The sequence below is a fragment of the Pteropus medius genome, unplaced genomic scaffold (genome assembly GCF_902729225.1).
Source record: "Pteropus medius unplaced genomic scaffold, Ma_sr-lr_union100, whole genome shotgun sequence".
In the NCBI taxonomy this organism is placed as follows: Eukaryota; Metazoa; Chordata; class Mammalia; order Chiroptera; family Pteropodidae; genus Pteropus; species Pteropus medius.
In genome coordinates, this window is record NW_024351073.1 from 25672836 (window position 1) to 25694950 (window position 22115).

General features: G+C 59.6%; 2 protein-coding genes across 3 annotated transcripts; one reads left to right on the forward strand and one right to left on the reverse strand.

Moving 5' to 3' along the window:
* Nucleotides 1–4671: 4671 nt before the first annotated feature.
* NDUFS6 (NADH:ubiquinone oxidoreductase subunit S6) lies at nt 4672–11810 on the reverse strand. Its single transcript, XM_039842829.1, has 4 exons — nt 11643–11810; nt 10691–10744; nt 5491–5613; nt 4672–4829 (listed from the first exon to the last, which is right to left on the reverse strand). The coding sequence occupies exons 1-4, from the start codon at nt 11772–11774 to the stop codon at nt 4764–4766; spliced, it is 375 nt and encodes a 124-aa protein (XP_039698763.1). The 5' UTR covers nt 11775–11810; the 3' UTR covers nt 4672–4763.
* Nucleotides 11811–13121: 1311 nt separating this feature from the next.
* On the forward strand, nt 13122–14850 carry MRPL36 (mitochondrial ribosomal protein L36). 2 transcript variants are annotated; one of them, XM_039842830.1, is made up of 2 exons: nt 13122–13317; nt 14014–14850. In XM_039842830.1, the coding sequence occupies exon 2, from the start codon at nt 14027–14029 to the stop codon at nt 14357–14359; it is 333 nt and encodes a 110-aa protein (XP_039698764.1). In that variant the 5' UTR covers nt 13122–13317; nt 14014–14026; the 3' UTR covers nt 14360–14850. The 2 variants fall into 2 exon arrangements, with proteins under 2 accessions (XP_039698764.1, XP_039698765.1); XM_039842831.1 differs by lacking the exon at nt 13122–13317 and adding an exon at nt 13330–13554.
* The last annotated feature ends 7265 nt before the right edge of the window (nt 14851–22115 follow it).

A 22115-nucleotide genomic window follows, 5' to 3' on the forward strand; every position in this document is an offset into this window, starting at 1 on the left:
GCCTACCTGTAAAGTCAGAGGCACACGATGGCGTCACGGTCCGACTGGGGTGGCAGCTCGCTCTCTAAACGAGCCCCAAAGCGAAGAGGCCAGGAGCGAGGCCTGAACGCAGCGGGCAAGGCTCCCGTCCCGGGCCCACCCGCGGCTTCCGCCTGTCGCGTGCCCCAGCCTCTCGCTGACGCGACGCCCACGCAGAAGTCCCCGTCTGAACAGAAGCGCGGCCACAGAGGGCAGGTCCGCTCCCTCCCTCCGCCGTTTCTGGCCTTGCAGCAGAGACGCCACCTGTAGCCGCGGGCAACCGACTCCGTGCCCCGCACCCCGCACCCCGTGTGCTGAGTGTCCCTGGGAAAGGAAGCACTCTGCTGTCCAAGGCCGGCTGTCGCTGCGCACACGTCGGTGTGACGACGGGAAGGGGCAGGAGGTGCCAGGAAGTGGCCTGCACGCCCCCAAAGGCCGCCCGCGATAGGTCACGTCTGTTAAGGCTGGAAACAGACTCTGACCACTGGAGTCACTAAATTATAAAAGTGCCAGAAATCCCCAAAGAGAGAGGTCAAGTTAGAAAAGCATAATTATTGCAAAGCAGCAGAAGGAATCTAATGTGCATGGAAATGTCCCCGATCCCGAGGGCAGACGCTGGGACTGTCTGTCATGGGACCTGCCCAGGGTCCGTCCCTACTTTTTATTTCCTGGGGTCTCCGTGGTGACAGGAAGCCCCCAAAGCGGATCACCAATGCAGAGATTAAGTTGTTTAAGACATCCTAAGACTCTTAATTCATATTTTATAAGACCGTGCATTTGGAGGGTGATCAACTGAGATTTAATTGGGTTAGACGTTATCATTTTAAATTTTAAATAACTGCACAAAGACGATGTTTGAAGTCTCCCATGCCTCGTCAGTCAGCGCTGGGACACTGTCTTGGCCTCCGAGGGACCAGGCATGGCTCAGCGTGTGTGAGGCGCTGCCAGGGGGAGCATCAGCCGTCAGACGCAGGGCCACCAGGGAAGGATGCGAGGACATGCCCGTCAGGGTCAGCTCCCTGTTCACAGCCGGACACCCGATGACCCAGTGTGTCTGTGGCTCTGTTTTATCAGAAACGCTGAAAGAAAATGCTGAGCACCGTGGAGGACAGGTGCCGGCAAACCAGCAGCCTCCCCGCTGTCCACGCGGCCTCGGGCTGTCCACACAGCCTCCCCGCTGTCCGCGTAGCCTCCCTGCTTTCCAAGCTCTGGCTGACCCGTCCCGGGACGCGCTGCTTCCCACAGCCGGCCAGGACATACCAGTCTGCCCAACCTGTCAGGTAGAGCCCGTCCCTGTGGCCGCGGTGCCCCGTGGGCCTCTAGGGATGGGGTGTCTGTCGTTGCCCGTCTACCGCCTGCTGCTCGGCTCAGGCACCAGCTCCAGCCGCATCTCCCACCCACTCCGTCTCCCGGGCAGGCTGGGCGGCAGTGCCATCTCTACTGGGCTTGGCCTCCCAGCCACAGACGGCAGGGTGTCAGCAGCCCCAAGGGGGGGCCACCCCCTGGGACCCGCGGCCTCACTTAGGCAGCACTGCCCTCTGGTGGACAGGCCGGGGCTCGCGGCAGCTGGGCAGCCTGGGCCTTGGAGCCGTCCGTGTCCACGGGCAGTGGGCCGTCCCTGCGCCCGCGTTCTGGAGAAGGACTGGTCTGCACTGCTCTCCTGCCTGTCACACCGGACCCCGAAGGCAGATGCTGGCAAAGCCGCTCTGGCTGGGGCAGGGGCACGTCCGGCGACACCAGGGCGAGACCCCAGGAGGGTGCGCTACACGCCCACCGCCAGGCGGTCACCCACGCTGGCGTGCCAGGCGCCTCGCCTGATGTGGTGACACACTGCCCTCCAGCCTGCCCTCACGCGTCCCCTGCCTCCCAAGGCGGTTGTGAGACCCCCCTGCTCTGCTTACAGAAGCTGACCTTCTGGGGGGCATAGCCCGAGGCAGAGCATTTGACTGCAGAAGCTGACACCCCTGCAGGCCTGGGCTCCCTCTGCATCCTCTCCGGGAGCCCGCAGACCACAGGGGGTTCACTTCCACGGTGAAGCTCACGTGTGTTTCAAGTAAGTCTCCAGGATCACCGTGCAGTCAGGACATCCCAGTGATGCAGGCCCTCGGGGACAGAGGCACATGGCTGCAGTGTGGGTCCAGGCATCCCCCCGAAACTGATGAGCCTCAGCTCCCACGGGACCTCGTCAGAGCCCACGACAACGTGGCAGTGCGCTCCTGGCCGTCCCGCTGTGGGCCTCAGACAGAGGGGCTCAGGAGGTGGGTAGACGAGGCGAGCCCCAGCTCATCCCGCCCACCCCCAGCAGGAAATGTGGGGTGACGAGGCCGTTGCTTCTGCGCCCCCACTGCCATAGCGTCCAGGTTTGACCTGGGAGTGGCCAAGGCACAGGCGCCAGGAGTGGGGACGGGGCGGGAAGGGTGGTGACTGCCTGGGCCGCCGTGGGCCCACTGACAGAGTCTCCTGGGTGACTGTGCAGCTGGGAAGTCGTCTGTTAGCGGGCGCACACACTGGCTTGTGTAAAACTCGTCATTTCGATCTGTCTTCCATTTCTTCCTCATGGAAGTCAAGGGGTTGTAACTTTCACTTGTTTTCAGTGAGCCCGTGTGGCCAGTGCTGCGGTCTCAGAGGGGTGGGGACCAGGCCGTGTCCTTAACAGAGGCCCGGAGCTGCACCTGGCCAGGCCTCCCCACTGGGTCACCTGTAAACGGGCAGAGACACCACCCAGCAGATTCACAATGCCTGGCAGCGGAGTGGACACAGCTGTGCCGTCGGCAGGTCAGGGCCTTGCCCCGGACTCGGACACTAGGCGTCTTCGGAGTGCACGACGACATGGGCACCAACAGCCCTCGGGCACACGGTGCCACCCGCAGTGCCACCCACGAGCCGCAGCGGGAGCATCGGCACACAGCCGGGCCTCACGCTGGGGCCCGCCAGGCTGCGGACAGGCTGCACCGGGAGGCCCCCGCGCCGACGCGGCTCCAGCGGCTTCTGTTGGCTTCATGTTATCTCCGCGTTTACGGCCCCCGTTAACAGGTAGGTGCAACTTCTCCGCTTCAGCATGCAAACCACTCACTGTCTGCGTCTCTTCACAAGGGGAGCCGCCCCACTGTGCACACGCTGCAGAGTCTCAGTGGAGGCGGTGGCAGTGAGTGACACTCCGCCAGAGCGTCAACCCCAGGCCGAGTCACCTGTCTGAAGAGGTGGGGCGGCCCAGGTCAGCAGACCTGCGCCCACTGCGCCCGACCCCCTCCCAAACAGGCCCTCGAGGACCCTGCTGGGCAGCATTCACGTGGTCCGGGCCTTGTCCACCCACGTTTGGACATGAAGTTGAACAAGGAGACCAAGGGCAAATGAGTCATAAGGAGAGAGTGCGCCCCGTTCCTGTTCTGGGGGCCCCCAGCGCACGGCCGCCCAGAACCGCAGGGCGGGGCACGGGCACACCGGTGTTTGCAGCTGTGATTAGCGAGGCGGTGGTCATACTGGACAGGGTGGGCCCAGTCCAAAGATTGTCCCTGTAAGGTCACACGTGACAGAGAGGTCACGTGAAGACAAAGGCAGGGGCTGGAGGGACGCGTCTGGGAGCGCCCGCACCACTGGGACCCGGGACTGGCCTGGCCTGCCTTGGTGTCTCCAGAGGGAGCGAGGCCGCGAGGCCCACGAGGCCCTGGGGACACCCTGACTTCAGACTCTGGCCTCTGCGAGATTGAGTCCTGTGTGTGACACACCCACCGTGGGGCAGTTTGGTGGGGTGGCCCCAGGAAAAGCACATTTGTCCCTCGACGACTGGCGTCTGCAGGACCCAGGAGACGGCTGCCAAGGACCGGCCTCTGGGCTGGCACAGTCCTCCAGCAAACCGGGATGAGCGCACCCCAGAGTCGCCACACAGAGGCCCTTTCCCACGGGTCGGACCATGGAACCCCAGGCATGGCCACGCACAGGAGGGGCTCAGGGGATCCCACCCGGGACTGGGGTCCCCTTTGGGACGACAGTGAGCGCAAGCCCAGCATTCCACCCGTGACAGCAGCGCCCTTAGCGCGGCCCGCCCCTCACGGCCTCGGGCCCTGCTGGCGTGGCATCTGGGACTCAGCACTGCTGTACACCACAGGGCAGACGGCGGGGTAGGCCCCTCTACCAGGCAGGCGGGGTGGCCCATGGCGTCAGCTCACGTGGGCAGTTCCCAGACGACGGCCGCGGAGCCCAAGAAGTGCATTTCCACTTCCCAACAGCTCAGGGACCGGGCGTGCTCAGAGTGGGGAGGTGGGGCTCACCCCGCCTGGATGGCGTGGGCCTGTGTGGGGAGGCCAGGCCTCAGCTGCACAGTGGTGGCGGGGGGCGGGGGCCAGAGGTGGTCACGGGGAGAGCCATGGGCTGTGAGCGCGCTGCCACCTGGTCACGTATTTGAGGCCCTGCGTCTGGACCCGTGTCCATAGCGAGAGCTAAGGACGGAGAGGAGACTGGCGGCTTTGGGGCTCCGTGTGCGGCCGCGGCAGCTCCCGGTTTCATAAACAGGAAGCTGAAACTGCAGCCGACGGTAACCGCAGAGCTTGCGGCCAGCGTGGTCACCTGCACTGGGGGGCGACCCCGCCTCAGTCCCCACATCTAAGCGTCACTCGTTTGCAAAGGACCCTTCTGTGAAAGAAGCACGCTGTGAACGGCCGTCCTTGACACACTTTATTCGCACTGGGGACATGTGCGTACAGCTCCGGGTCCCTGGCTTCGGGCCACGCCGAGGCGCCCCCCGCGGCCTAGTGGTGCTGCTGTCTGAACTGGAGTCCGCAGTAACCGCACGTCCCAGTTTTTGTTTCCTTGTCCTGAAAAAATTCAAAAGACGTCACATTTCCACATCCGCCTTCAGACGTGAACACAGGCGTCCGACACCGAGAGGGCGCGCGAAACCGGAACGCGCTGGCGGCCGGGAGCGCTGAGCACCACGTGCGAGGGGGCCACGGCCTGCGCCCGGCCCTGGCTCCCCGCCTGGAACGCCGGTCCCCTCAGAGGACCTCCGAGGACCGCGCGAGGACAGAAAGGGTCAGCACGGCGGCCACTGCTGCCCTTGGCTCCCTCCGTCCAGGAGGGCGGGGCGTCTCCCCGAGCAGAGACTTGGGTGGACTCGAGCGGGTGGGGACCTCACGCCCCCGTCCCCCATGCGCCACGTGCACGCGAGGCTCGGCCCCGGCTCCCTCCTCTGCTCTCACGTCCCTAGGGCTCTTCCTCTCTAGGGCTCCGTGCGCTCCCCAATGCGGGCCCCGAAACGACAGCTCGGGGAGAGACAGGAGCCTACGTGTTTGCCAGGAAGTCGGGGGGTCAGTGTGGGCATCGCTGAGCACACGGCACAGCGCGGCCGGGAGGGGTGGCCCCTCGTTCCGGCCCCGCCACGGGTTCTGGCAGAATCAGGCAGCAGCGTGCGGTCAAAGGGACAGGGTGAGGGCCACCCGGGAGCAGGGACGGCACCGGGAACCGCGGTCACAGTACCAAGTTTATGTAGACTTTGGGGTGGCCGAGGGCCCCGCCGCCGCCGTCGCACGATACCACGCGGCTCTCCACGTCGCTCACCGGCTGCTCGGCTATCAAATCGATGGCGAAGTTCTCGTTCACCTGCAACGGACACGCATGAAAACCTGATCATCTTGCGAGGCTTAAATGTACGGAGACGACCTCCAGCCCGCCCCGCACAGGCAGAACTATAGTCTGTATGTGTTCATCTAAAGATAATTGTAAGTCTTAACACGTGTGCACGCACACACGCATTTAATTTTTCGTTTGGACGTAATTTCATAGAAATGTTGCAAGAATCACGACTGCACAGGAGCCTCGTTTCGTCTTCGCTGGGCTCATGCGTCGCTGACATCCTGCCCCCCTTGTCACTCGCTCTCGCCTCTCCCCACCCCCTCCAGGCACACACACATGTGCACGCATGCACACACACACGCACATGTACGCACACACATACATATGCACACATGCACACATGCGCGCACATGCACACAACATGTGTGCACAGGGTCCCAGATCCACCCGCTGGGAAAGCTTAGGAGCAGTGACTGACCAGTGGCACTGAGCCCAGAGTCCACACCATGTCACGCTGACCGAGCCCGCGTGGCTGTGACAGAGGAAAGGAAGCGAGCAGAGACAACTACGCGGGACCGCGTCTAACGGCAGCCCACCTGGGGACGTGGCCTCATGGGATCCAATGGGACACAGGAGACTGGAGGATGATGGCATTGTCATTGTGGGGCCCAAGGCCGGCGAGGTCACCTGGCTGCGCTGCCCAGGTGTCTGAGCCACTCCGACGCCCTCACGACGGGGCCATGCAGTGTTTTCCAAACTGGTGAGTGCAGAGCCCAGTTCCCTTGCTCCCTTCAGGGGAACTGACGGCTCCGCCAGGTGAGTTCTCAAGCTGGCAGCAGGAACAGAGGCCACGCCGACAGCCCGAGTTAGTGACCAGGACACGCTTGTCCACCCCATGCCAGAGCCACCACGTCCCCACCCCCGTTGTCTCAGCCCAGACGAACGACCGAGTCAGAGGACCAGAGGACCGAACAGCAGGAAAGGGCTGCAGTCGGTCAGCACGAGCTGTGGCCACCGCAGAAGAAACACCTGGGCCTGTGACCGGGGCACTGGGAGAAGGGGCCGTGTGCGTGTGTGTGCGCGTGTATGTGTGCATGCGGGCACGTGTGTACATGTGCGTGTGAACATGTGCGGGGGGCGGGACCTAAAGATCAGAGAACCTTGGACGCGTCACAACTGCAATGCATGGCACTTATTTGGATTGAGTCAAACTAGCTGTAAATTTTTCTTCAATGTGACACAATCGAGAATGTTTACCACCACCAGACGTCAGATTTAAAAGACTCAGCTGCTTTTAGCTGAGACGACGCTGCTGTCAACGCCTGCTGGAGGCCTGTCTGGCCAACTCGGCTCCGAGGGCACGTCGGAGCCGGGCACAGACAGCGGCGGCGTGGCCGTCTAGGGTGCATCCCGTGAAAGCTGGAAATGGAGAGACCGGCACGCGGAGGAGGCGTGCCGGACTGTCCTCCCCTGGATCGAGTTTCAAACGTGCTGACCTGTCAAATGCTTTATCTGACGATGCCCTACTGTGGCAAGCTGGGACACTGGACAGGAGGCATGTGTTGGTTCTGACTGCCTCGCTTAGAGCTGTCCTCGGTGACTGCGGGACACAAAGCAGGTGACGCGGGGGCCTGTAAGAGCGGAGCGTCAGTGTCTGCGTGGAACGGAGAGCAACCAGACCCCGCCAGAACCTCAGCCCGCACAGTCCTCAAAGCCGCACTGCGCCGGGGCCCGCAGCCGCCACCCCACGCCCAGCGCTCGCGTCCTGTGGAGACCCCCAGTGGCGCTGCGGTCTCCAAGCTTTCTCCTTTCCAGAGCCGACTCCCACGGCCGTGGTCACTCTGTGGCCAAGGACCACCTGGCCCAACGGCACCTCTCAAACCCAGCGCCTCTCCACCATCTCTGACCAACCGAGGGTGGACGGCAGCAGCGAGACCGCCTCTCAAGCGTCACCATTTCTGAGGACCAGAGGATCATTCGACGGGGACACACAGCACAGAGGACGGTCAGAGGGACAGCACTGTCCTTCCCCTTACAGGGCCCCTGAAAGCCGTCACAACTTACAGGAAGAGACAGATGGCTTTGTGGAGACACGACAGGCTGTGAGAGGCCAGAAATCGGTTAATAAATGTCGCCCGCGGCTTACCTGCCACCTTGGCCAGGAACGGCCTCCAGGCCTGGTCACCAGGTGGGTGAGAACTGCTGGGCCAGGTCAGTCCCAGCCCCGCCCAGAACCCCACCTGCACGGCAGGCCTGTGGCCCTGGCCAAGACAGGACAACCAGGACCAGGCACAGGCATATCTCCGCACGCGAGGTCCGGGGCGTCAGGGTTAATAAAACTTCAAAATAAAAATAGCACAATCAAGCTCAGTTAATTGTTTTTCCAAAGCCGGCTGACCATCCAGAGGACACACAATTCAGTGTGACAGAGCCCCTCACACTCCCACACAGAAGGCCTCATCTGCCACCAACGCAGATGACACCGAACACCTCACGAGAACTGTGACGCCCTGAGCCCACAAAATGTGGACAACATTTTGACAAGGTCTAATTCTTATTCAAAGGCTCTGACAGCCACAGATTATAACTCTATAAAGCTTTTCCTTAAAGTTCTATTTCCAGAAACACAGCAGAAAGTCACTGGGAAATGCAGCGCCCTGGAACACACACCAGTCAGGGTGGGGTTGCCACCTGCATTAGGAGACCCCCACACAGAGTGCCCCCCATGGAGGGCCCCCCACGCAGAGCAACCTCACACAGCACCCCAGAGGTCCCCACGAAGAGCCCTCCACAGCCAAGCACCCCACACAGTGCCCCACGCAGAGCGCCCCTGGCGAGCGCCTCTTCCCAGCCCCTCTCCCCACAACCCACTGCAGTCCTGTCCTGCCCACCTGCGCTGCAGACGACACCATGTGTCACACGAAAGCCGCCCCGCGGTCTAAAGAACACAGTGTCTACCGCAGTGACAAACGGGTCCCAAAGGCCTCACTAACCAACACACTCCCATTCCGCAGCCCAAGGGACTGGCTGTCTCCTGTGGGACAGCCAGAGGCTGACCACTCAAGGCTGCAGCTCTAGGGCGACCCAGCCCCGCGTCACCCCCACATTAGCACCTTCCTGGAACCCGGCCCAGGAGTCCCGGCCGCAGCCCCATCACCCCCCCGGCGGCCCAGGTTCCAATGCAGGGTAAAACCCGGGGCTGCAGTGTGCCACCTGGCCAGGGACAGGGCGGAAGGGCTTACTGAGGGGTCCAGGTGGAAAGCACGTCAGTGTCCCACGCACTTCGCATTAGCCGTAAACGCATGTTTTCATAAGCACGTGGTATCACACCCTAAATTGTCCCACCACTGTAAAAAATACTCCCTCACATGTCACTAACATAAAAATACACGAAGCTACCTTTATTGTGACCTTGTGATCAATTGATCTGGGCATAAAGATATTCAGGTTTGAATGATTCATTTGTCAGTAAGCTGTTCTATTTTTTAAGCTCAAGTTTTTGGGAGTGACAGCTCCTATGGAAAGTTTATTCCCTTATGTCAAACCGAGATTAAATCCATTAAAAATAAAATACAAATATATGACTCCAAAACACTAAAACTAGTACAAAAAAGAAATAAACCAGTTGAATAATCAATGTTCTGTAAAATACGGACCCTATTAATGGAAATTCACGAGTTAAAAATAAAAAGCCCTAGTTCTATTATTTAGAATAGCGGGTGTTTTGAAATCGAATACCAATAATCACATTTAGTTAAACATGTATGTGTATAAACACACATGTAATTTAAAAATCGCAATAAAAACTTGTTTTCGTCCAAATTTTTAAACTAAGTTTGCGCAAAATGCTCAAAACCAAGGACAAACAGGTGGCGCACAGAGGGTCTTCAGAGCAATGAAACCACTGTGTCTGGCACTAACGGAACCCGGGAAACCCTGCAAAACCGCGCACTGCAGCCGGTACCAGCGCATCGCCCACGGTTTCAATCCACTACTGGCAACAAGCGTAGCGCGGTTCCGCCGGATGTTAATAACAGGGAAGTGTGGGAGGCAACAGGGGTATATGGGAGCTCCAGTACATTCTGCGCAATTGTCTCGCATAGCTAAAGTCTTCTAAAATGTCTCTTGGAAGCCAAAACAATTTTCAAATATTACTAAACACCAAGTTTTTGTTGTGAGAACGAAAGCCAGAGCAGAATTCCTACTTATCACTTACAGACGTGCTGTGCACCTTTACAGCTTGAAGATGCGACCCTGGACACTCACAATCCCGAACTGGAAACGGCCCCAGGGAGGCCCGGCTGGGTGGGGATGAGGCTCACAGCCAGTTCGGGACCGAGGACCGGGGTGAGCTGACAGAGAGCGCGGTGACACCGTCAGCACTCTTCTGCCCCTTCAATATTGATTTTATTTGGTTTTGCTCCTACGTTGCTCCCTGATGCCCCTTGCTATGGCAACCAGACACCAGAAGCCACAGGACAATTTCCAGCAGAGAGGCGTCTGTGACAGACCCAGGTGCTTGCTAAGGCATCAGAAGGGCTGAGAGAGGGAGCCGGGCCGCAGTGTCAACCCCAGGACCAACTTGCTTCGAACTGCTCCACCCAGCCTCCCATTTCCACCACACTGCCCCTGCCCAACCACTCCCACCAAGCGGGAATGGAAGCAGAAAATCCGACTTTGGGAATGGAAAACGTAACCAGGATCAGAGGAAGGAGAAACTCAATTCAGGAAAAGCTGAGGCTTAACAAGAAGAACCAACAGGCTGGCTAAAGGCAAGGACTGACTTGAAGTGACTACCAAGGACAAAACTTACTCTAGGGCGACGGTCTCTGGGGCATCCCGCACAGAAGTGAAGGAAAAGACCACTCTCGTTTATATGTAAACCAGAATTACACCTACAAGACGTTGCGTTACATACTGCAGGAGGGGAAAAAACAAACCAGAAATACACATTTAACATTTAGGAAAAAACGCAGAACTCCAGAGCTTCTAGGGTGCTCACAATTTGAGGAAAATTATTTAAATCTTTCATATTAATTTTTATTTCTTGTTGGTTATAGAAAGGTTTTATGAAAGTTTCTCTTTTTCACTAGTGTTTACTTACCTCTTTCTGACGCTCTATAAATCGAACTTTCCTGTAGTCTTTATCATCATAAACCTGAAAAGGACCATATGTGACTTTTACAGCCTGATTCTGAAACAGGTCACTTAATAGCAATCGTAAAACTTACAGAAAAGTGTTTCTCTTAAGGTTTAGACCATTCACAATCAAACACATAAGGGGCAAAGTTGTACAACAAGGAGGTATTTTTCAGCAAGACACCTAAGATGACAGGGCAATAATCTGAACTGGAAGGTAGCAAGGTGGAGCGGGTGAGCACAGGGGAGAAATTCTGGCAGAGAAGGCATCCTGCCCCCACCCCCGTGTCCTTTACATATGGCCAAAAGCTTGTGTCCCCTCTAAATCTGCTGCGTGACACTTCAACAATACAGGTACTTACTCTCTCATTTTTTGCCTTATGATTACAGTCTAACGCTGTTTTTGTGTTTTGGACTACAGTAGACTCTCAAATTATTTAAATATATTAGCTACTATCACATCACACAAACATTAAAAAGGTTCGGCCCACAGAATCGGCAGTTCTGAGTCGGACCCGGAGCCTCCCCGCAGTGACCAGCAGCAACCGCCTCATTTTAGAGATCGCGGACGCTGAGGATGAGACCACATAATCTGCGAACACGCTAACTTCAGCACCGTGGCACCCGTTCCCACGCACGTCAGTTAGTGTGCGCGACAAAAGCACAGCTCGACCGCCATCGGAACGGGGGACCCACGCGGTACTCAGCCGCCAGTTTTCCGCGACCCCGACCCACGGACCAGGGCGGCCAGCCCGCGGGGGTCGCCTGGCGAGAGCAGGGGCTGAAGGGCGTCCGTGGGCCTGGGGTCTGAAAGACCGGGGGACATCGGAAGGACCTGGGGCACTGGAGATAGAGAAAAGCCGGGGGCCGAGCCGGGGCTCCGCCCATTTGGACGCTCTCTGCGCCGCAGCGGTTACCTGGCCAGTGTGCGTGACCTTCTCCCCGGTCGGCGAGGTCCGCACCCCGAAACATCTGGCGCCCCGGGGCACGCTTAGCGCCGTAGCACCTCTCCGGCCCAGCAGCCGGCAGAAGGTCACCGCCGCCGCCATCTTGCGGCCTGACCTTTGACCCGGCGCGTCGACGCGCCCGCGCCGGCGCATGCGCACAGCTTCCGCGGGACCCGCGCGGTCGGGACTTATCGCGCCCTGGAGAGGCGCGCACGCGCATTGCGCTCTGGCAGGAACGGTGCGGCGGGTGAGGGTGCGAGTCAGGCCTCATCCCTGAAAAGGCGAGAAACTTTTCACGCATCTTTAGTACTTAGCGGCTGCTCGATGATTCTTACCAGGGGAAGGGCAGAGGAAGATGCAAAGTGAAGACGCATTGTTTGCATTCGATAGTCATCAATAATTATGGGGGTACATACATAACATGTTTTCTTTGCTGAAGAATCCCTCCTGGATATCCTGTTTTGAGATTTCTGCGGAAATCCAAGGAAGCAACCAGTAAAGCATAACCGATGTCATCCCCAACCCCAAGCGACCAGCCCCGGACAGGCCCTCTGTTCTGGAGCACACCTGCCAGGACCCTAGCTGGCGTCCCGGCGCTTCCCGCCTCTGCTTTCATGGTCCTTGGAACCTCCTGTGCATACACCCGACAGGACAGGCGAGGGCAGGGGGTGCGCGGCGGGGGCAGACTCAGCTCGGAGCTGGGCTGGGGTCGTGCACTCCCCCTTCCCCGGGAGCTGAGGGCACCTACAGCCTGGACTCCACTCCGGGGAGGTGGAGGAGAAGCCGGCAAGGTGATTAGACGCGAGAAGCCCTGAAAATCTGGAAAGGAGAGTCACCCACAGACGAGTGCGCAGAGGCAGGCCCGGAGCTCACCTGGGCAGGCGCACCGTGTCTGCAGCGCACCTTCGCGGACACGCCCCCGGAAGGCTGGTGTAGTGACTTAGTGGTGGAATCTGGGTGGTGGGTACGTGGGTGTATAGAAGTCTGTCAACTTTTCTGTTTGAAATGTTGCATAATAAAATGTTGGAAGAAAAAAGACATTTAACAGAAACCAGTTAGGACTATTGTCTATTTCCACTCGTTTCCGTGAGGCTCGCCACCGTTTCCTAGGATGTCCGCATAATACAAGCATGTGGTTTTTCCAGATTTTGTTTTGACATTAGTATTTATCAGTTTTTAAAATGTCTCCTTGGTTGTGACTTCAGGAGCCAAGTGGCGAGTGTCGTTCTGGGTGGGAGGTGCAGAGCCCTGGGGAAGAAAGGCGGGCGGGGGAGGAGCCCGGCGTCCTCAGTCTCTGCGCCCACGGAAAGGGCCGCCACGTGACCCCGCCGCCATCTTTCTTTCCGGCGCAGACTCCTGGCAGCGGCGTCCCCGCCCCACTGCGCAAGCGCGGGCAGCGCAAGGCGCGTTGCTGAAGGGTCAGGGCTGGCTGGTTCTTCTCAGGTCAGGGGTCCCGGGGGTCTCCTTGGGCTGCGGGCCCTGGTGGCGGCAGGGCGCCGGGGTTCGGATCTCTCCTGGAGCCGCCAACCGGGCCGGGGCTGCGGGAGCACGCGGCCTTGAGACCCCGGCCTCAGTTTCCCCGTTGGGCCGCGGTCGGAGGTCGCGGGGACGGTGTGGGGCGAGTCTGTCCCGGACCTCGCAGGCGGTAGGCGAGCCCGGAGGGGTCCTTGCCGGTGTGGGGTCGAGGCCCGCGGCGGCCGCAAGCGCGCCTCCGCCGGGAAACCCTGCTCGGCCTCCGCCGGGAAGCGGCCCCGCCGCGGTTCGGTGCTGTCCCGGATGTTTCTACCCCGCCACCAGGCCAGCTCTGCCTCATCCTGTCCATCACCAAACCCGAGCGGGGTCGGACTGCGCGTAGAATCGGTGACCCCGCCTCCCTGAGGAGGTGGACCCCCTTCCGAGACGTGGGCTCCGGGCCTTGCTGTCGCTGGTGTCGTGGGGACGGTGGCCTTTTCAGCCCCTAAGTGGCCCGGACCGGGAGCTCGGGACTGGGGTCGGGGCTTCGTTGCCACCTTTGTTGACAGAGCAGGGCAAGTCAGTCAGCCCCTCGCCCTGGCTTAATTATTTCAAAGTGGGGACAGGGCGTCCGCGGGGGGCTCCCTCGCGGCCACGCTGGGGCTCGCACAGTGGGCGGTATTGCTAAGTGCTCCGGCCGCCCCGGCCCCGCAGCGCGGGCCACTCCGAGCTGTGACCCTCAGGGTCTGCGCGGCAGCGGGTGCGGGTGCGTGCGGGCTGCTGACCCCGCGCCTTGTGTGCCCAAGTCCAGGGGAGTCGGGAAAGGGAAGTTCTAAGTAGTGGGTGAAGCGCGGACGAAGCCGCAACAACTTTTTTCTTTTTTTCATAGATTCAGCCACAACATGGCAGCTGTTTTGATCGGGAAAATGATCGTTTCTGCCGTGAACCCTTTATTACGACTGAGGCGGTTCACGGCGACCCCCCGCACGCTCTCCACACTCCTGCTGGGTCCCCCTCGCGCCGCAGTTACAGCGGGGGCGGGTGCGAAGCCCAGCGCAGCAGCCGTGGCCTCCCTCCCCTCCTGCCGCCTCCTGCCCTGCCTGCAGCCCGCTCTGGGGTTCAAGACCAAGGGCGTCATCAAGAAGCGCTGCAGGGACTGTTACCTCGTGAAGAGGCGCGGCCGGTGGTTCATCTACTGCAAAACGAACCCAAAGCACAAGCAGAGGCAGATGTAGCTCCTTTTGCTGTGAAATCGTACAAATTGGGACATCTTTTTGAGAAATGGTGTCTGTCACTTATCCAAGAACAATTAAAAGTGACGGTTCTGCCCTCTAACGTTGCTGCCAGTCGCGTTCTGTTGACTCTACTTTCCAGGCGCCTCACTCTCTCCAGGTCCAGCCAGAGTTCTAGGCGGGAAAGGCGTCATCTCACGTGCTCCTGTGTGTGCTCGGCCGGGACCGCGGGAAAGCCACTTTGTCCCCCCACATTAGAAAGCAAGTTGTTTAGAAAGAGCTAGACTCGGTCTGAAAGGCCATCGGGGAGGGGACAGCCTTCACCGGGTCTGCATGGGGCGGGCCGCTGCTCTCCCGACTCGAACACTTGTCCACGTTCCTGTCTCCGGTCCAGTGGGAGGCCTTGACATCAGCCTTTAAGTCAAGGGCGATTTAATTGTTTACAGAAGTATTTTGGATATCCATTAAATACGTTTGTCGTCCTCGGTTTGAGACGTGTGTGCACGTGTGTGGTGTGGCCGTGGGCACATGCGTGTAATGTGTGTGCGCATTATGTACCCCCTGTGTGAGCAAGAGGCCTGTCCTTTGGTGTGGAGACGGGAGAGCTCAGCAGTGCGGTGACAGCAGTGTGATCGGTCCCCGCTGACGGATGCGAGAGCAGCAGGGGCCTCCTGCCATGGTTGGGGTCTTGGCTCTGCTCATCCCTTGCTGTTGGGCCCTGGATGAGATGCTTCTGTTGAAGCCTTGAGTTTAAAAAGAGGCTGATTCTGCTCACCGCACCCCTCACGGCTCTGAGAACCCATTTCTCAGTCATGCCTTTGCTCTTGGCGTCTGCCACCGGGCCTGGTACACAGGAGGCACTCAGTAAATGAATGTGGACTCGTGATAACGCCTCCATGGGATCAGGCAGCCCCTCATCCTCTCTCCCCATTCAGACCCGGCCCATCCTACAAGGTCGAGCCCACGGCTTTGTCCTGAAAGGGTGGCCGACTGGTCCCGTCTGCAGGAACCCAGACGCCTCTGGCACTAGAGGTTGGGTGGTGAAGCTAGACGCTGGGTTTGTCCAGCCGTTTCACACATGTACGCACACATACACACGCGTACGCACGTACTCACACCTTACTCCTTTTGGACCATTTTCTCCTTTATACGTAAGCGTGAGGTTCACTCTCTTGGTGCAGGCCCGGCTCTGCGTGGGGCATAGGGCAACCTGAGAGTCTCATAGGGCGATGGTGAGCTCTGAAGTCGTCCCTCTCCTGGGATTGCGAGTCTGGTCCAGGGTTGCAGCACGGGTGCCCAGCAGGCCCTCTCCCAGCTCTCCTTCCCGATGCTCGACGGACCAGCATATACGGCCCCATGACTCCAGCATGACCAGAGACTTTGCTTAAGTCAGGAGGCAGCAAGTTAGAGTCCGTAGGCCAAATCCAGCTCAACACCCGTTTTTGTAAATAAAGTTTTATTGGCAAGCAGCCATCTCGTTCATCTCATTCATTTATGTGTTGTCTGTGCCTCCACAGCAGCTGGAGTGATAGGTGAGAGGTTGCGACAAAGGTCACATGGCCTAAAAAACGTAAATGCTTACTACATGGGCACAAATTTAAGACGGAAAGTAAGGAAGAAATTAGTATTAATTGTCTTTCAATCGAACGCCTTTATTAGAGGCCAAGATCATTTAGAAAAGGAAAAAAAAGTGGCATATTATTTTCCCGTGGCTGCTGTAACAAACGATCAGATCTATGGCTTAGAGCAACAGACATGTGTCCCCCACCTGGCCCAGGATGTCCTTAATGACATCCACAAAGACCCTACTTCCCCACGAGGTCACATCCCGAGACATAGCTCTGGGAGAGGGGGACAATATCCAATCCACTACACGTCGTACAGGATGTTGCTGACGATAATTTTAATTTAAATCAGTGTTCGTGCATTCGCTCTGTTGGAAGCGCCGCAGAAGCTTCCCCTGGAACCCCAGATCCAGCTTCCCTGAGACCCAGCTCCGGAAACACAGTCAGTCACACTCTGCGCTCCCCGGGCAAGTCCCTGCGACTTCGTTCCTTCCCCTGTGGCACACTCACCCCATACCTGGGACGCATCTGGACAGTGGGTGGCTCGGGCCAGCCACCACCGCAGGGCGTCCTCGTGCCCTTCCCCATCTCTCCGCCCCCCGTTTCTTCAGTAAGTTGGTATAGCATATCGTAAACATTATTTTTGACTTAGGGCATTTTTCTGCATCTATATGCGATTTTTATTTTCTCTTTCCTTTTTTGATTTATAAAGCATTTTGTCCTATTTTATAATTAGTGGTTGAGATTCCCAATGAGAAGCCAGTTATTTTCTTCTCCAAGTTCCTACTTGACACTTTTCTGTTTAAAAGGCATGGAAAAAATGAGGAATTTACAGAACAAAGAGCAGTGTTTTGCATCGCATGAGAAATTGACTTTGGCTGTCGCCATTCAGAACAGAGCTGTCAGGAGGCTCAGCCCTGTGACCTCAGGGGTCCAGCCAAGCAGCCCCCACATGTGAGGCTCAGACAGAGTCTCTCTCCCGCCGCGGGCATCACGGAAGAGTCATTGTCCTTTCCTCGGCAAGCGACGTGTTTTTCTTTACACGGCGATGCCATCATACTAAACATAACACAAATCACTGTGCAGAAATCTTAGCCAACCTTCCAAGCGAGGCTGTCTCCTAAGAGTTCTGTCTAACGGTATAATTGTTCTTTCAGGGGTTAGTAACGTGTAGTCACCTCTTCTAAAACGAAGCCATGGCTCTTCACTTACAACTTGTTTCGTTTTTCACCCAGCACTATGCGACCTAGGATAAAGGAGTCTTCTCTGGCAAGTCGACCGCACTCTGTGACTCTTCGTTTATTTATATATTTACCCAAATATTTATTAGGCTTTTATTAGCGCCACATCCTGTGCCAAACGCATGGTACATATGTGGATTTATGCATGAAAATAGTCCTGCCGGGTCACCCGACAACGTGAAATCGGCTACACATTCTGTCCACTGCAAGGGATGGGGCTGGAAATAGCAGCGGTCTAAACAAGACATACGGCGTGCTGCCCACGTACATCGAGGAAGGACATCAGAGGGCACGCTCTGGGTTTGGGTTTCTCGGTCTCTGTCCCCTCCATCACCAGCCATTCTTGGTGCTTGGTTTCGGTTTTCACTGCAACCTCATGGCACAAAATGGTGGCCGGAGCCCCAGTGGCTATGTCCAACATTCCAGGCAGTCAGACAGGAAAGGGCTAGAGGACAAACCAAACACCAGCGGCCCCTGGTCCATCTCATTTTAAGCAGCTCCCCAGAGTCACCCAATGGTGTCACTTCCTTGCCGGAGGCTGCCAGGTCAAGTGAAGAGGGGAGGAGACCCCACCGGCAGGTGTGCACCGGGCTGGACAGGGATCTGCTGCTCATGCGGGGGAGGGAACGGACTGATGCCCACTTGCGGCAGCTCCCCGGCTCCGCTACTCCCCGGCTCCGCTACTCCCCGGCTCCGCTACTCCTCGGCTCCGCTACTCGAGTCCTCCATGCCCCCAGGGGCGGGTGGGACCCTCTCTGTGAAGGAATGCTTCACCCCCTCTCCACGTGCGTTCAGCAATTTCATGGGATGCTCTAATGGTTTTTATGGGAAGTTTCATGTGACGTCCGCTGTGTGCGGAGCTGCCGCCTGGGAGAGGTCGGCTGGCCCTGCCCACGGAGGCCACTCCTGCTGCACAGGTTTCGTGGTCACCATCGTCCGCGGGCCCCCGGATAGCCGAGGCCGCTCTTGGGGTCAGAGGGCAAAGGGCAAGCTGAGGCCCCGGCAGCCTGGTGTGAACCACAGCGGAGCCTGCGTGCTGCATAGGGACCCCGGATCCCGTCGGGAGGCGACCGAGGTTCCCCTGCTTGGGGGCCTGCTGGCGTCTCTGTGGAGCCAGTTGACCAGCCCCGCCTGCCCCAGAACCACCCGGAGGGGGTGGAGCCCCGCGGGGAAGCAGGGCCTCGAGAAGAGGCACAGAGGGACAGGGACGAGCCGGGGGAGGCCACAGGCAGCTAGGATTTACCTGTGGGGACAGAGCAGGGCCACCTCTTGGTAGGAAGGAAGGAGAGGCCGGTCAGAGCCCTCGAGGGCGGCCCACGGCCACCACGGGCGTGAGTGGAAAAGCCACCCCGGCTGGGCCGCCCGGCGCCACGTGGCCACAGCTGTTCCCGGGTCCCCGGCGCGCGTGGCCTCGAGGTGAGCGGCGCCTGCGCCCCGGCAGACCCCCCAGGGTGCGTCAGCCGCAGACAGGCCCAGCCGCCGGGTGCCTGGCAGACCTCGCGGCCGTTCCTTTCCTCTGCGGCCTGAGCCGGGCCCCCAGACCGCCCCTGGATTCGGGTCTGGAGAACAGGAGCCCGACAGAGGTGCGGGCTGTGCAGGCGTGGGCGGAGCCTCGGGGGACAGCGGTGGCAGTCCCACCCCAGGGGCCGCGTCGGGAGGGACCTGTTCAGGGAGTGGACTGCAGCATGGACACCGCGGGACCCTCGGGCCTGCAGGTCCACATTCAAGGCTGCAGTGTCACGGCCGCGCTGGTGGGAGCCTGCCCGGCAGCCAGCACTGACAGCAGGGTGGCTTGTCAACAACCTGTGCGGCTGCGCCCGGGACACCAGGGCCCGCCTGGCAGCTCCGGCCAGGGCCACCTGCTCGGCTTCTCAGGTCTCCCTCTGGTCGCTCGTCCTGGGGGCCGTCAGGGCCCTGTAGGACGGTCGGTGGCCTTGAGGCCATCACGTGGCGAGGCAGCTCAGAGAGAGACGCGCCCGAGGAGCCCAAGCGTGGGTGTCCCCTGCAGGGCGCCCGGTGGGAGATGCCACCTGACAGCCAGCGTGCAGACCCAGACCAGCGCCGCCCCGCTGCACCCCGCCCCCCAGACGTGGGGACCGAGCGAGGCTGCAGCACTCAGATCTGGCGCACGCCCGGGGCTATGGAGCGAATGTGTGTCCCCGGTTCCCAGCCCCCCAGTGCGAGGGTGTTTGGAGGCAGGGCGCTGGGGGGTTCAGTTTACGTGAGATGATAAGGTGGGTCCTGGCCTGGTGTGACCAGCGCCCTTATCTGGAGAGACGCCAGAGCACGCGCTGTCAGTGCTGTGTGGGGACGTGGCCTGGGCCCTCTGCCAGCCCCCAGGGGCGCTGACCATTTCCCACGTACAGCCTCCGGAACTGTGAGAAATACATGAGCGTTGCTTCAGCCCCCCTCTGGGGCTTCTGCCACGGTCCTGGAGCTGAGAAGCGTCACCCCTTACCGGCTAGTAAACTCGGAAGCCACGAGGTGCTGGCTGCGGGCCGTCCTCGTCGGACCCTGCCCTAAGCCTCTCGCCACCTGTGCACACAGACCAGCCAGGAGGGTCAGCGACAGTCCACCGTCCCCCACTGCGACGGCCGGGAAGCACCAACACCGCACCCCAGAGGTGCAGGGAGGCCCGGGGCCCCTCCTGGCTGTCTCCCCTGTTCACGCCTGGCGCCGGCCTGGCCACCCAGCCGCCCCCCACTGCCCTGTCTCCAGCACAAGCCCACCCCGGCCGGCCCGCACACGGACGTCTCAGAGAAGGAACTCCCTGAGGTCCGTTTCGAAATCCACGCCGGCTCGGCCTACAGCGGCGGACGGGTGTGGAGACATTGATGTGGAGCCGCGGCTGGACGCGGCCGCGCAGGCACCGGGGGCGTGGACAGCGAGGGGACAGTGCCCGCGGGGCTCCCTCTGCTCCCCGCCGAGCGCTTGTGCGCCCGAGACCGAGCCAGACGCCCCAACTGTGCTCCTTTTTTTAATAAACCAGCATAAAGTAGGATTTATTTACATAACGCAGTGATCCGTGAAGGTTACCATGACACTGAGGGACCATATTAACCGCTTGGGTGGAATTCATTAGAAATTAACTACCACTTAAATTAATTTTCCCACAGTCACAAGGCTGTAATGGCGGGAGAGGGGACCGTCCATCAGCAGGTGCTGACAGGGGACCTGTCACCAGCATTATTTATAGGTAAGCGTGGTAACCCGCGGAGCAGGCGCCCTGGGCCACACTCGGAGCCCCTGGATTCAAAAGCCGCTCCATGGGCCCCCAGATCCTGGTAATAGGTTGTCTGACCACAGGACCCTACCCTTTCTCATGCCAGACGAGGGCGGCAGGAAGACACTGGTCACCGTGACGCACAAACAGGGTGACTGTTTTAAAAACCTCGTCATAAAGCACACGTCGCGGCGCACAGAGCCGCCCTAGGTCCCCTGGCCTCTCCCAGGAAATTCTCAGAGCACTGGGTGCAGGTTAATCGCTCCTAGGAGCCCCACGGGGACTTCTGGGGGTGCAATCGCTACAAGGGGCAGGGCTGACTGTGCAAAGGGATCCAGCCGGCAGGGACCCACCGGGTCTCCTGTGGAGGGGAGATCGTGTGTGTGTGCATGTGTGTGTGCATGTGTGTGTGTGCATGTGTGTGTGTGCATGCATGTGGCCTGTGCATGTGTGTGCATGTGCATCTGGATGACGTCCGCCTGCCCTGGTGGTGTGTGCGCGCGCACACGTGTGTGAGATGTGTGTGTGCACGTGAAGGTGCGCGCACGCATACATGTGTGCGATGTGTGTCTGTACATGTGAAGATGTGCGCACGCATACGTGTGCGATGTGTGTGTGTACACATGAAAGTGTGCACTTTGTGACATGTCGCTAGTGTGCCGCGTGTCGGCATGTGCGGCACGCGTGCTGTGTGGCATGAGTGCACGTGTGTGCCATGTGCACGTGTGTGGTGTGTGCACGTGTGTGCCGTGTGCGCGTGTGTGGTGTGTGCGCGTGTGTGACAGTACGTGAGGGACACGGCGAGAAGAGAGATGTCACCCTCTGAAACCAGTGTAGTCGCGCACGTGCGGGGACACCCATGGTTACTTGGAGGGGTGAGGTAAGGGCTGCTTGAAAGGCACAGCCCCCGGAACAGAAGAAAGGACAAGGCAGAGCTCTAGAACGTTCCCGTGGGAAACTCCTGGGCCACATTTTCCAGCCCCTGCTGAGGGAGCAGCGCATGGAGCTTAGGGTCAAGCCCCTGAGCCACTTCCAGCCAGGGCCAGCCCAGACCGGCAGCTTCGGCTGAGAGCCCAGGAGGCCTGCATTCGACACCCACCGGCAGAGGGTGGGCAGGGCTGACCTGGCTCCCCTCAGCCTCCGACGCCCCCCAGGACCGGTGCGTGCAGTGGGGACTCCCCTATGCAGGGTCCGGGGCGCCTGTCTGTGCTGGGCCCGGGCCTCGGTCCCTGAGAGGACAAGCTTCAGGCCACCTTCCCGTCTAGACTGAACTGGGGAGGTGGGAGGGGCTGGAGGCCAGCAAGGACCAGGGACAGAGGGGTCAGCAAGTCCCCTGAGGTCTCCCCAACTGTGACTATAGGTCTCTGGGCTTAGAGACCCAGACGCTAGGCCCCAGGGCCAGCCAATGGTGACGCATTTCTAGGGAAGAGAGGAGACCCCCGAGTTTAAACCCCAGTCAAAGCCAACTCTCGCCAGGGCAGTGGCCCCGCACCGTGTCTCGTCTCGGCGCAGGTGTGGCGCGCCTGCAGCCAGCCCGGCACGGCCACGCGGGGGCCAGCTGGAGAGGCGCTAGCCGTGCTGAGGAGCCTGCGGCCCTCGGAGGGGAGCTGGCAGACGGGAGATGGCAGCCAAAAGGGGGTCCCCAGGGGCCCCAGGCCCAGCGCTGCTGCGCTCCGCTAAAACGTGCTTTCTGGAACCCGGCCCTGGTGCCCTGATTAGATGCAGTGTCT